Source organism: Falco cherrug, chromosome 2, assembly GCF_023634085.1.
Source record: "Falco cherrug isolate bFalChe1 chromosome 2, bFalChe1.pri, whole genome shotgun sequence".
In the NCBI taxonomy this organism is placed as follows: domain Eukaryota; kingdom Metazoa; phylum Chordata; class Aves; order Falconiformes; family Falconidae; genus Falco; species Falco cherrug.
In genome coordinates, this window is record NC_073698.1 from 2,261,070 (window position 1) to 2,276,101 (window position 15,032).

A 15,032-nucleotide genomic window follows, 5' to 3' on the forward strand; every position below is an offset into this window, starting at 1 on the left:
ACATTCACAGATGCCCAGAATTCCTGGTTCTATATACTTGTATTTCTCTTTTGCACCTTTTTAATGCTTGTAGCTTTGTGCGTAATGGCTTCCGTGGGCCATGTTCCAGGGGCTGGGCATGTTTAATGTGAAGAAGGGAGAGTCCTGATCCATTGTAAGATCACTGCTTCTGATCTCTGTGTTTACCCTGAGAGAAGACCCAGGGCACTGGGCGCAAAGGAGAGGCTGAGCTCCTGCCCCTGAAGAAGGCGTCCTTCCTGTGGTGCTGCCTAGCAGACACCCCTTTCCAACACCCCCATGTCCTGCAGCTCTGTGGGGTATTTAGTGCCTTTGGTGTCACGCAGAAAGGCCATGGTGTGGGTTGTGACACAGCCTTTGCATGGTGACAGCTGCTTTGGGGCATGGTGACATCAAACTGGAAGGTCTAGGGCCAGGTGCAGCCTGGCTGTAGAAATCCACTTGACAGGCAGCTTGGCATGGGCGTAGGGATAGCTGCACCCTGGAAAGCCTTCTTGTGGTGGGAACTTTGTGCATTTACAACTGTAGTAGCTGGTCCCCCCTACCCCTGGGGCTGCACACACTGCTTGAAGCTGAGGTTTGGCTTTGAACAGGTTGGTAGCCCCATGCTTTATGGCTGTAAGGAGGTGACAGTTTTGCAACCTTGCTGAAGACTTTCCAATAGTCTGGAGCCGTTTTTGCTGGGCCCCACAGGGCAGGATCAGTGCTGTGCTGCCATTTGTCTTGATGACCCGCTCCCGGTCATCTCTAGCTCCACCTGTGCATAGACATGGTTGCACCCCTGGTCAGTCAGTGCCGCCTGGCAGTGCCAATTCTATCAGGGTGGAAGGTCCTAAGAGCAAATCCCCCGCAACGCTCCCAGCCCACTGCACAGGCTGGGAAACCACAGTCCCTTCCAGGTTGCCAGTGATTCATATGCAAATGTTGGAAGCAAACAGGATGCCAGCTTGTGCCCTCTGTCCCAGGGATGGGAGCAGAACAGAAAGGAGCCAGCCAGCAAAAGCGGCGGTGGTGCCCCCCGAAAAGGCAATTGCACTGTGATGACAATGTGCAGTGGCTGGTTATTATTAATATTTCTCTTCTGTCTATGTGAAATAATACAAGTTGTTCAAAGAGATGCTGGGCAAGAGAAGGCTGGCTGCATCACATCAGGGGGTCTGACAATCTTCAGTACAAGCGTTGCTTTGTGGGGCTTCCCCAGGGCTGCTTTGATCCCTGCTTATAACCGTTTAAAAATTCAGCCAACAACTGGGATGGAGTTACAGGGGAGGGTGCAGAAAGCCACATGGGGCAGACCTCCCCTTCTGTCCTCATCATCCTCAAGGACATAATTACCTAATTATCACACATTAACAAGGGGGACTGCAGCTTCTCCCTGACCCACCCTGTTCTTGCTCCAGGAGTCTTTTTGCTTACAGAGCCATATTTTATTTTTCAGCTTTAGTGTGGTTTCCAGCAAGATGAAGTCTCTATCAAATGAATTGTTCCACCTGGACCTCAATTTTCTCTCCAGATGGCTTGTCCCTCTTAAGCTGCCCTGGTGTGATATATTTTCCCTGAGCTGCGATGGGTTCTCCCTGGGTCCTGGCTCCTCCCTGGCTGGCTGTTATTGACAGCTGCATGGCTAATGCTCCGTAGCTCTGTGGCATGTCATTCAGGAGAAACAAAAGCGGATTGCTCCCCCACCTCTCAGGCAGTGAGGATAAAGGGGACGCTTTTGTGCTTCCCCAAGCACTGCTGCAGAAGGGCTGAGCGTGCTTTGTGGAGGGGACCTGTCTCCGTCGTGGATGGGAGCTCTCCAAGAGGGAAGTTGAGTCTTCTCTAGGACCCACCTGGAGAGCACAACTTGTGGGCCAGGTAATGTTGGACTTCTTGTACTAGCAGCTGGGGAGGCTTGCAAAAAAACCCAACCAACCAACCAAAAAATAAAAACCCACACCAAACAAACCAAAACAACCCCCAGCATCTGCTGCTGTGTGGCACTTGGATGGAGATGGTGACCCAGAGAAGAACGTGCATGGCTGAGGGTAATGGGGCAAACCCACTTTTTCTTTGGTGTTGGCATCGTTTGTCTCATGGGTGGACAGAAGGGATGTGAGCTGGGGAAGGGCATTTGGATTAACTGGGGGGTGGGTTGGTTGTGTCTCTTTGTAAGGAGGTCAGCCTGACCTGTTTCTTCCCAGCACTGAGCTGTGCACAGCTGTGCACAATCCTGATGGCTTGGAAGTGTGTGTGGATCAGGGAGAGAAGCAGGGATATAGATGTGCTTTTCGTTCTTGGCTGGAGCAGCATGTGTGGGTGAAATGTGAAGTCTGCTGTGCTCTTTGCAAAGGCATCTCTAGAGAGCTGCCTTTAGTGTAACTTCTCTAAATCACTTTGAACCGATTAACAGCTGCTCCTTTCTGTACACAGCCCTGAGCACCCGTCAGTGGCATTTGGGGTGTTTAGAGCCTCCACAGAATTTCTTAAGACATTTAGTTAGGGCTTGTCATGCTGCTTCACTGCTTTTTAGGTCTCTGCAGCTCCCCATGGTACAGGCAGAGGTGTTTTCCCCACTGCTGGGGGATTCTGGAGGCACAAAGGTTACAGTGATGCTTTCTCGGAATGGTGGGGTGAAGATCCTCGAGACTAGATTTGGTTGTCCTATACACAGCTACCTTGGTGCAGGTGCAGCCAGGAGGTGTCCTCTGGAGCGTGGGAGAATCTGAGCACCGTTGGGGTCTGTGGTCAGATGCGATGGCTGTCTGGGAGATGCAGGTGTAGGAATAGAGAGGCAGGACTAGAGCAAAGACAGGGATTTTCACTCATGAGAAATTCAAGGTAACTTTTCTCAAGGGATGTGCTACCTGCCTTCCTGCAGGGGAGTAAGTGGACACCACAAAGCCAGTGATGTCTTAGTAATACCTTCTAAAATTCTAAAAATTCTAAAATTCTGAAATTCTAAAATTCTAAAAAGCGTGGCTGGGGTGGGAAGGGACCCCTGGAGCCCACCCAGCCCACCCCCCTGCTGAAGCAGCTCTCCCAGAGCAGGTTGCACAGAGCCGCGTCCAGGCGGGTTTGAATGTCTCCAGAGCAGGAGACCCCACAGCCTCTCTGGGCAGCCTGTCCCGGTGTCCCGTCACCCTCAGGGGAACGATGTTCTTCCTGACATTCAGATGGAAGTTCCCGTCTTGCACTTTGTGCCCGTTGCCCCTTGTCCTGTCGCTGGGTGCTGCTGAAAAGAGCCTGGCCCCCCCCTCTTGGCACTCGCCCAGAAGTAACTTAAAAGCAGAAATTTGGCCACTGAGATGGGATTAGATTGGACATAGCCTGGTGCTGTCGCCGTACTCTGGTTTGGAGGAGGTTTTGGTTGCTGATGAGAAGCCATATGTGCTGATGAAGGGGCAGAATCTGTACTTCCTCATGGCACCCAGGAAGATGCAGAAACCATGATGGTGTTGGACATTGCAGTCAGGTGTTTTAATAGTGTACTGTTCTCTTGTCTGCTTCGCAATCAGGATGCATCGAATGATGAAAGAAGAATCAAGTTTCAGGACAAGCAGCTTGGAAAACATGACGCGGGACCCGAGCAAAGAAAAGCTGCACATGAAGCTCTGCAGTGGGTCCTGCCATGCTGAGCAAATTCTCCAGACACTGAACTCCTACCGGCAGAGTGGCATCTTCACAGATGTGGTGCTGTTAATTGATGGACAAGAATTCCCCTGTCACCGTGCCACTTTGTCAGCCAACAGCACATATTTCCGGGCCATGTTTGGTGGCAATCTCAAGGAAGGCCACCAGGATATCATTAATATCCAGAAGATATCTGCTTCCACTATGTCTCTCCTTCTTGATTATATGTATGGGGGGAACATCATAATTCAGGAGGACAATGTTGAAGGCATCTTGGAACTGTCTGACTTGCTGCAGATTTCCAAGCTCAGAGATGCTTGTGTCACCTTCCTTGAAGGCCAGCTTCACCCATGCAATTGTTTGGGCATCATGAAGTTTGCTGATTCATTCTCCATCGCGTCTCTGACAGAAAAGAGCAAGAGGTTCATGCTGGAGTGTTTTGTGGAGGTGTCGTGTCATGAAGAGTTCCTGGAGATGGGTGTGAAGGAACTGGTTGAATATCTGTCTGATGAGCAGCTGGTGGTCCCCAAGGAGGAAGTGGTCTTTGAGGCAGTCATGCGCTGGGTACGGCATGACGTACCTGCCAGGAAGGGAGTCTTGAAGGACCTCCTTGAGCATGTACGTCTGCCCCTGCTTGACCCCACCTACTTCCTGGCGAAGGTGGAAATGGATGGACTCATCCAGGACTCAAAGGAGTGCATTCCTCTGCTGCATGAGGCCCGCAAGTACTACATCCTTGGGAATGAGGTCAGCTCTTTGCGATCAAGGCCCAGAAGGTAAAACAGTGTCTTCTTCCCTAGACCAGAAGGGCTTAAGTTGATGAATCTTAAAGTTTGAGGGGAATTCTTGGATTGTTTGGGGTTGTTTTCCCTCTGATTGCTTCTGATTTGGCCTCCCTGTTTCCAAAATGAAAGCACCGGAGATGTTTGCCTGGCTTAAGAGATTCCTGTGAAATTTATACTTATGTATGTGATGCTTTTTTGTTGTTGTTTTGTTTTTTGTTGGCAAGAAGTACTTTAGTCACACTGCTCTGGGTGTGCAATGCTGCTATTCAGACGTGTCCGAGCTATGGGCAGGAAGGGGTGTTGGTAGCTCTTTATTTCTATCTGCTTTCACCGATGGGTAGAGCACTGGGTTGAGACCTGTTCTCCATTCCCAGCTTTGCCACTGGTCTGTTCTCCTGCTCCAGGCTGTCTGTTAGCAGAAAGGCTTAGACTGGTCTCAGTCCTCCTGGCCATCAACGTGGTGCCTAGGTCAAGGGTATTGCTGCAGCATCAGGAATCAATGTCCACAGAAAAAAAAAAAAGCAGTTACTGTCCAGATGGTTACCCAGGCATCCCCAGATTGTTGTTTTTATTTTTTTTCTGGTTGATTTATTGATGAACAGCAAGAAGATAGAGATTCTGGCCCAGGCAGCTGCCAGTGTAAAGGCGAAGAGGCAAAGAAAAAGTGATATATAAAGTTGTGTGTGCAGAAATCTGCACCTTTTTGTGACTGTGAAGTTTGAATTTGATGAGCCATATTTTCAGTTTCTTCATGGTGCCACAGGTCCCTTAGGGTGCGCTTGGTAAGAATCCTGATGGACACCTCTGCTCTGGGGTGGGTTGCTGTATCAAACTGAGTTGGTTTCCAAGGCTCCACATCCTTTTCCAGAGGACACCCATGACAACTGGGCTGCAGGGCCAGGGTCTTGTGCTCTCCTGCTCTTCAGCCCAAGGATTGCAGGTTTTTTTGTCGCTTAGTGGAGCGTCCTGGACAGAAGGATGGAGGTTGCTCCAGCGCATCTCAGAATTCCCAGCCTGGTATATAGGTAATGTTTCTGTCAGGTGGAAGAGATGGTTTGACACATCTCTATGCTGAATACCACAACTGGCTATTGTATACAGAACTGCTAAACAACAAGGCCTGTGGTGACCTCCTCAAGGATGCAAACAGCTAAAATTCACTGGGGATAAACCCCACTCCGTAGCATCCACATTCTACCTCCCTCCTTTTACAGCTTTGGTTTGTGCAGGCAATTCACTTAACACCATGGCAAAGCTGGGGACTGGACCAAGTCTTTCAAATCCTCTTTCACACTCCTCTTTCCTCTCCCCTCCCCTCCTGCAGAGCCGTTCCTCTCTTGCCTCCTGTTAGTTGGAAGGATTTTCCTTCCCCTGCTGTCTGTCTCGTCTGCTCGCTGCTATTAGGGCTGGAGAGATATTTCCTGGAAACACTTCTCTCTCCAGGCAGACAGCTTGCCGCAGGCAGGCTGCCAGGAATGGTTTTCCATGCCGGTGTCTGTGCCTTGAGGATTATTAGATTTGATTGTGCTGGAAGGGGGAGGGTGAGTGGCAGGAGGCAATCTCACGAGGGACTTCTAAAAGGTTATTCTCATTCTCTTTACCTATGCAGTTTGGATCACTTCCCACCCAAGCTGGGAGGTGCTTTTGATTTGATCGTGCAGACAGAAGGAAAGGTGCAGGGGTGAAATGATTTGCCCAGAAAATCAGTAATAGATGCAGTAGAGGAGCTTGCCCTATCTACAGGACTGTGCTGCCACAGTGTCCTAGATAGGATGGGAGGGATGATAGAAAAGAGTAGCCTGGCCCGGGGATTTACCCATGCTATTCATGGTGTAGGTTCATGGAGCTGGCAGAAGTCATCATTGTCATTGGGGGCTGTGATAAGAAAGGCCTTCTGAAGCTGCCCTTCACAGACCTCTACCACCCAAAGAGCAGGCAGTGGACAGCCCTCTCCAGCGTGCCTGGCTACACCAAGTCAGAATTTGCTGCCTGCACACTGAAGAACGATGTGTACATATCAGGTGAGATTACCCTGGGCCAGATGGTCCTTTTCTGGTTGAAAACACAGCACAACCTCTGCTCGGACAGACCGCTCCTTAGGTCTGTTCACTAGGACTCATTCACATATGTCTCAGCTTTGGAGCAAAGTCACTTCTTGGTGAAGTTTATCCTTAGGTGGTTTGGATTTTGCTGTCCCAAGGAAAAATTTCACCTTTGAGGGGAAGGTTGGCAGGACTGAAAAAACCTTTCCCCAGGATTCAAAAACCTTTCCCTCCTCTTTGGCATCTGTCAAAAACGTTCAGCTGTGGAATGAGCTGGTTTTGGTGTGTGCTGTCAGGCAGGGTTTCCTAAAACATCAGAGTCTCCTGCTTGTCCCTCACTTGAAGTATCACAGAATGGTCAGAGTCACAGAAGGGACTTCTGGAGATCATCTAGTCCAACTCTGTGTTACAACAGGTTCATCTACAGCAGGTTGCACAGTTGCATCCAGGCAGGTTTTGAGTGTCTCCAGAACAGGAGACCCCACAGCCTCTCTGGGCAGCCTGTCCCGGTGTCCCGTCACCCTCAGGGGAACGATGTTCTTCCTCACATTTAGATGGAAGTTCCCGTCTTGCACTTTGTGCCCGTTGCCCCTTGTCCTGTCGCTGGGCACTGCTGAAAAGAGCCTGGCCCTGTCCTTGTGGCACCCACCCTTGAGATATTTGTAGACATTGATAAGAACCCCTCTCAGTCTTCTCTTCTCCAGGACTATCAGATGAGGCCTACATAATGCCTATATAATACCTATCAGATGAGTTCTGTGTAAAGGATGGAGCAGTGTAACAAGTGCCTTGAAGTCCAGATGTAAACTCAGCTTTCCAAGGGAGGTACCATGGCCATAACCCAATAACCCAACAGCTTCTGGCCTGAGCTGTTCCATTGCATGGAGGAACTATGCAATATTGTTGTGTAGTGAGGTGATGGGGCTGTCCTTGGGATCACACCAGCCCTCTGTACCTGTTTTTCAGGAGGACACATCAGCAGCAATGATGTTTGGGTGCTGAGCTCCCAGCTGAATGTCTGGATCAAAGTTGCTTGTCTGCAGAAAGGCCGATGGAGGCACAAAATGGCAACACTTCAGGGCAAGGTAAGCAATGGCCCAAATTTTGAAAGGAGCCACGTGGAGCACTTTCCCCTGCTTCTTCTGCTGCCCGGTACAATGAGAAGTAGTCAGTGTGTGTTTGTCTTCTGAACCATTTAGAGATGGTTTTGATTGGGGAACAACTAGGACATGACTAAGACATCATTGTTTCAGTTGCCTGTGTGTTGTCACCTGAAGTAGCCACAAATGAAACTGTAGTAATAAGATCTACCGTGGGATGGTGCAAGACTTCTGCAGATAGTGGTGTTGAGTCTGGGTGAAAGCTATACAATGTGGGGTGTTTCATGGAACCATAGAATGGTTTGGGTTGGAAGGGACCTTTAAAGGTCATCTAGTCCAATCCAAAGGTTTTATCATGGCTTGATGTCAATCTTTCTGACCAAGTTCTAGCCTCTTACGTGTGCTGTGTCCATGTAGCCCATTAAGTAAGTCCAGGAGTTTCTAATCTACCTGCTTTTCTCCTTTTGTGGCAGATCTACGCTGTGGGAGGCTTTGATGGCTTTTACCGCCTCTCCAGTGTGGAGTGCTATGATACCTTCTCCAACAGCTGGTCAACCTTGGCCCCATTGCCTCAAGCCGTGAGCTCAGCAGCTGTGGTCTCCTGCCTGAACAAGATCTATGTGCTGGGCGGTGCTGTGGATGACACCGCTAACACTGACAAGGTATTGCTGGGTCATCAAGAATGGGCAGAGACCTAAAAAAGAAGGTTTGCCAGTGAACGTGGAGCATAATGGGGTGGTCCTTAAGCTACAAGGGTGCCTGCCTTTTTTTTTTTTTTTTTTTAACTAATGAAGGCTCCCTTATAATAAGATAAGAAGTCATATATTTAAATGGAAGCCAAGGAGGCTTAGGTACTAGAGAGATAAGGTGTCAGGAGCGGTCAATATATTATGCGTGGTTTCAGTAGAGCCTTTTCTGCTCTGAAGCCTGGTCAGGCCTGAGGCACCACAGGAAAAAACCTCCAACACTGTAGGCATTCACTTCACAGAAGCACCAACAGTAGTAACTGTCCAGGGGAGACCTCTGCAAGCCAGGCATGATGCTTCTATTCTCCTGAGCTGCAGAAAGTGCCATCAGTGCTTCTCAGCTCCATCTCTGAACACTTAACTGTGCACTGTAGTCACCTTTGGGGCTAGTAGTTTTTCTGGGAGACGTGAATGCAAGAAAGAATGGTAGAACCCCTCATTCCTTTGCTCACTGCACTGGTCTTTGGGTGTTGAAGCTACCATCTGTGTTTCTGTCCCTATGTGCTTTTATTTCTAGCAAACAGCAGCTTCATCCACGCAGGGAGATGTGGTAAATTCATGTTCCCATAGCTCTGTTTCTCCTCCCAGGTTCAGTGTTATGATCCAGAGGACAACACGTGGACGCTGTTGTCTCCCACCCCTTTTTACCAGAGGTGCATCAGTGCTGTCTGCTTGGACAACATCATTTATGTTGTAGGTGGACTCCTCAGTAAAATATTCAGCTACGATCCAAGGAAAGACAGCTGGCGAGAAGTGGCCACCCTCCCTGGGCCTCTGGTAAGGAAGAGGTTTAGGAAAGAAGCTCTGAGCCTTCCCTTTCTCTCTAGAATAGCAACCATCTGAGATTGAAGGCAAAGAAAATACATTGTGGACTTGGCTCTGAGCACTTGAACGTGACCTCTGCAGAGCAACTCAAACATATATACTTGCCACCAGTGTCCATACTGCTTGGAGGATATCTTTCTCTCGGCAAACCCAAGTTTTCCTGATGAGGCTGGGTCTACACTAGCTATTAATGTCAGAGAAGTAGATCTGTAGGGTGAACCCATTAGTGTTGAGGACCTGCTCTCCATGCTGCAGGTTTCAGGGTGAGGGTTATATTGGCTCTGGTCTGGTCCATGGACTAAACACAGACTAGTGGTGGTTGTGTATCTTGGTTCAGTGTCATTACAGTTTTGCACTCCAACCATCCTGCAATGTGAGCCATGGCGCAGTGAAGAGGAATGATGGGGGACAGCTTGCCCCAAGCTGGATTTAAAATGCCCACGTCCATGCACCCTTATAAGTGGCTTTCACAGAGAGGTGCTGTCTGGCTCTCTGGAGTCTCGGTGTGCTTGTGAGTCTGTACTGTGCCTGGGGGACTGCCAAAAATAGCAATGAACCCATTACTGTCTTGAGGCATTTCAAGTTCCTAACCTCTTACTGAAACAATAAGATTGCACCACCCCAAAAGGCAGACATCACTTCTCTTGCCTACTTTTTCCCCTTCTCCTGGGCAGCTGAGACTTGAGCTCATTTAAATGACTCAACCTCCTGCTCAGCCCTCTTTCCTAAAGCTAAAGGTTTGTTCCTCAGCTCTTGGGCTTTCCTTCTGCTTTCCAGGAAAGCTGTGGCCTCACAGTGTGTGGAGGGAAGATTTACATCCTGGGTGGCCGAGATGAGAACGGGGAAGGCACAGACAAAGCATTCACTTTTGACCCGGTAACAGGGAGCGTGGAGCAGCAGCCACCGCTGCAGCGCTGTACCAGTTATCACGGCTGTGTGACCATCCTGCAGCGCACGAACAGATGACCACAGGGCTCCAACTGCATCTGCCTCACCTTGAGACAGTGGCAACCCAGCATGTGGACAGACATCTCACCTTTGTGTGGGGAAGGGCAGCGCAAGACATTGAAGATGTGCTCCAGCCAGCCCCTGAGCAACATCTGTTTTGTTTTTCCTGGCCTACTGATGCTGATGGCTTTGATGCTGATATAGGTGAGAGGATGAAAGGGTGCTGGGCTGTGTGAAGTTGCATTGCAGACCTTGCCACAGTAGGGTTCAAGTATCCTTGCAGCCCCTGGAACTATTGAATTGGACCTTTACTTAGGTTTTCCTGGCTGTAGATTACAGTTTTCTGTTATGTTGGCAACAGAGGCTGGCTGTCCTGCAAGGACATGTATTTGCTGCTTTCTGACATACAAAACTTGCAGTAACAATTACGGGATCCAATTCTTCAGCTGAAGCTATCAGATATTTGTGTGTTTAGCTCTGTAGAACCCTGTGTCAAACCATGGTGGTGACCTCAATGGTCATTAATGTCCATGAACAGTTAGCCCCATTACAGCAGAGAGCTGAGACTGAAAATTCAAAGCTGATATCCCAAGGTTTCTCCACTAAATCCCCAAAAACCTGGTTAAACAGTCCAAGCTCTGCCTCCATTCTGCATGTACTCCATTCTACAGTACTGTATGAGGGTCCTTTCCCCTAAAGCACAGAGTGCTGTCTTTTTGCATACATGTTTTGTGGTTGGACTGCTGCCTTGCTGTTTCTCTGTCATTGAGAGGACAAGTGACTTGTAGCCAGGAGTTCCCTCTTCAGAGAGCAGCGGCAGCGGGCACTATTAACGTGTAGGAATTAAGCATGAAGACCTGAAGCCACAGAATCACATCTGGCTCATTTTGGCTCTGGAGTATGCTAGCAAGTATTAAACTCAATATTTAACAGATTTGATACAGTGTCCCTGGGAGCCTAAACATGCAGCCCATTCAGAGGGCAAGCGTTCAATTACACAGACTGCATTGCTCCAAGCCAGTTGGTCTTAGGTCCAGAAATTATCCTGAGCATATTTGATTTGGTAGAATAGCCGTAGCTTTTGGTGTCAGTATCTTTAGTCCACATCTGGAACTGGTAATTTCTGATGGCTCCATGTAAATGTTTGTGTTGTTCTGTTAGGGACTTAGTTGCTGCCAAATGTAGAGTGGGCTCTCTTAAAAATTCCCATTACTTATACATTGCAGGGTGCACCCCTCTACAGCAGGCTGCTGGCTGGCTGCTGTTTTCTCTGCACCTTCCTTTCCCCCACCCCAATGCATTTCCTAAAGGGAAGAGGAGATCAGTGTGCCCCAGTTACAGCCAGTTTTGGTTCTTCAGCAGGAGCTTCTTCTTGCCATGTTTTACATGTCTTCCTGAAAAAAAGGTAACAACTATGTCTGCTGGCCCACATACTCCCCTTTTCAGGGCCTGTTAACTGTCATAAACCTCCTGGTTTTGCCTGCTTCCCCTATACGGTTTTTACGTGGTTCCCTTTAGTACTTCTGTTTGCTGTCAACTCTGAGAAGTTCACCTCCTCTTTGTGATGATATCAGGCTCACCTGTAAAACATGGCAAGAAGAAGCTCCTGCTGAAGAACCAAAACTGGCTGTAACTGGGGCACACTGATCTCCTCTTCCCTTTAGGAAATGCGTGCTCTTCCACTGCCCGAGCAATGATCTAGGTGTTTCATTGCATGAAATGTACCTTACCCTCCTTATAGTTACATCTGGAAAGTCTTAGGGCTATAGTAGCCATTTTGCTTGTCAAGGTGCACTACTTGGACATGCTTAGCCTCAAATTCTCCTTAAGGTTTGTGCACGTGTGGTAGCCCTTTTATCAGATCATGGGCAGCACAATGTGTCCTTTAAGCAATATAAAGGAGATTCAATACTGGTATAGGTTATTCCCATGAGGAGAGAAAAGAAATTAATGCTGGTAAGAGGCAATTTTATTTGCAATCAAATTGCTTCCACAGTTGGGTCTTTAATGGGACTGGAGATTTCAGGAGAAATTAGGACCTTTCCTTCAGTTAGTTGAATTGGCACAAAAGAAAGCATGGGCACATCAACCCATGCGGTGACAGCCCTCGGGGCCAGAGAGACCTTTCATCCTCTTACAGCCTGGGTTCCTGAGGCCCACAGGCCCAATTGCTTGTGATGCTTGCCATCCTCAGCTGAGCAGACTTTGCTCAATGCATGCCCTTGATACCAAAACGGCACAGAGTAACTGCTCAGAGATGAATGTTGTCTTTAAGCAGCAAAGGTATTTATTTCATGCAACGTTGGGGAGCTAGCAGATTCGCACCAGACAAACTAGCTCCCAAGTTTTCAGTGAAAGTCAGGTAATTTATACAGTTTTCTTGAGAGGTTACAACATCTTTACATACATATTCATTTAATTTCAACGTCTAATCATCATATTCATAATAGGTGGGGTTTAGGCAGAGCTTGAGGTGCAGTCTTCTAGAATTGTCTTCTGGGGAGACTTTTGGATGGTCATTCCTTTTTTCGGCTGGAGCTTGCAAAACCTCCTGACTCATGGCCTTCTCATCTCCTTCAAATGTCCACCTTATCATCATCTATGACTGCTAGATTGCTCAGGGTACATTTCTTCTGTCTCTTACTTTAGTACCGTCAGCAGAACAGAACAGGCCGTGCCGTGTCTGTTACATCTCAACATAAACAGAGCATCCCCCAGACCATGGTACCAAACCCATCCTGACCAATCCTTTAAAACCTTGCTCTGTTTCACCCTTGCAAGTTCTGGATGTGCTCATTCCCTTGAAACACCAGTAGTGTTTTCTGAAGTGCAGACCACGAGGAAGGACATGCTAATGGGACAGTCTGTGGAGAATTAAAAACCTCCTTGGCCGTATGAGTCATGGGGCAAGGTGGAGATACTGGGTCCCAAGCCACACACTTTGAAGGGACACCCATACCGAAGTGGTGAATTGCTTAAGACACAAGGGAACATTAAGAGAGGCAAAACTAGGGAGACGAGATGGACTGTGATTTGTGGTCCTCTTGAAAAGAGCATAGTAATATATTTAGACAGAACAATAAACTTAATAGGAAAAAGGAAGAGTTTTTCAGTTGCATTTACAACTTCTCTCTCCCCAGTCTTTCCTGATTTTCCTAATGCCTCCTGGGAGTGTCTTAATCCTCTTCATACTACTTTACAACTTATTCTTGTGGAAACAAGCACACTCAAAAGGGTGGCAGATATTCTTATCAGCTTTCTCATGTGCTTTTGACACGTGTGATATGCTGCGATAGGTGTAACATGGTGGTGGATGTTGTGGCATAGATTCTATAACGTTTGCCTCGTTCTTAGTCCTGATATTCATTTTACCACTGAAATGTGTTTGTATTTTGTAAGGACTGTGAGCTGTGGGCATGCAGGGGAGGGTTAGGGAAGGAATTTAACTTGGTTCCATTTAGAAATATATATTCACCTTGACTCCTAAGGGCTTTTGCTGCAGGAATTTAATTTGTGCACATTTGCTTCATGGCATTCCAAAAATATATTGCTGATGGAGCATTAGAGGAGCTTCAGGAGCACCATCCTTGAGGTGTCCCAGCCTCTGTCTGCGATACCTGAATTCCCAGTCTAAGCAAGTAGGAAGTCCAAGGTATTACTTTTTGTCTGCAGGGAATGATATCTTTAACTATTATGTGGTTATGGGGTCATGGCCAAGTCAGTGTTGAGAAGGTGCTTGGATCTTTCAAACTCAGCTGAAGAATGGGGAAAATTTTACTCATATTTTGACATGATGGAAAAATTATTTCCAGAGAAAATGAAAAATTGTGTTGGCTGATTCTTGGTCTTCCTTGCTGTGGCAGAAGAATACAAAGCATGAAACTGTCTGCTACTACAATCTGCTTCAGTTTCTGAGAAGACTTTTCTCAGACCACGAATAAAGCACCTCCTTGCTGTGTTTACAGTAATGTATAGACTTGCTGTGGGAGCTCTGTATAGCAAAAGATGTAGAAGAAAGTAGTGATCATCTGCAAAGCATGTGCAGTAGTTTCAGCTTTATGTATTTAAGCTTTTAAAAACAAAATAAATGACTTTTTTTGTACCCCAAAACAGCGAGTGTCAATCACTTCAGAGTAGTACTTAAACCATTCCTTCCTTCCCCCACCTTTCTGGTTTTCCTGCTGCTTGTGTTAGTAGTTGTGGTTCTTTGTGTATGTTTGTATTTTGGATGGGAGCCAAAGGGAAGAAAAAGCTTTTTGTTAACAAATCAGACAAGTGGTGTAGACAGCAAGATCTTCATAACTTTTGTCCGTGACACACAAACTAGAAGAATTATAAATAACCTGGAAGACAGGGCTGCTGTGGAAAGCAAGCTGAACTGCTTGGTAGCCTTGGCTACCTAGAGAAAAAAATGCCTTTTTCCTGAAGGCAAATGAGACATGATGCAACTGGTCAAGAAACAAATTTCACCCAGGGCTAGGGAAGGGTCCTACGCAGCAATGAAAGAAGGATTTGGTGGCTAGAGTGGAGCTGCTTCTCTGGTGTGACATGTTAGCAGAGACATGATTCTGGGATGTGTGAGCAGAGGGGTGACACAGAGGGCTGCACTGGGTCGCTGGCAGCGGAGAAGGGACTGTGGGAGCAGATCCATCTGGTCGAGCATGTGAAAATCCTGAGGAGCAGAGAAGAGCCATCAAAGTTATTCAGGAGTAGTGTAAGGATTGCATAGTACTCAGTCTGTGGTATTTAGCAGAAAGAAAGCACAGACACATTTGATACTAAGTCTTCATGACCTGAGTGTCGTGTGCAGACACTGCGGGGTCCTTCAGTGCTCCAGCAAGCAAAACCCAACTGTGGGAAGATCAAGTCTTGTAAATCTAAATGAGGGTTTATATACCCGAGGTGAGGTTCATAAGCTTAAGCTTTCAGCCATCAGAAAGGCCAGTGTACTCCTCA

The 15,032-nt window shown here is 47.7% G+C and overlaps 1 protein-coding gene across 2 annotated transcripts; it reads left to right on the plus strand.

Moving 5' to 3' along the window:
• Positions 1–1,459: 1,459 nt before the first annotated feature.
• Positions 1,460–11,368, plus strand: KLHL35 (kelch like family member 35). Of its 2 annotated transcripts, XM_027807807.2 has the most exons (7): positions 1,460–1,875; positions 3,516–4,406; positions 6,252–6,436; positions 7,424–7,542; positions 8,031–8,219; positions 8,892–9,080; positions 9,906–11,368. In XM_027807807.2, exons 2-7 carry the CDS (start codon positions 3,517–3,519, stop codon positions 10,092–10,094), a joined length of 1,761 nt encoding a protein of 586 aa, XP_027663608.1. In that variant the 5' UTR covers positions 1,460–1,875; position 3,516; the 3' UTR covers positions 10,095–11,368. The 2 variants fall into 2 exon arrangements, with proteins under 2 accessions (XP_027663608.1, XP_005441028.1); XM_005440971.4 differs by lacking the exon at positions 1,460–1,875 and having other exon boundaries at positions 2,585–4,406.
• Positions 11,369–15,032: the final 3,664 nt, after the last annotated feature.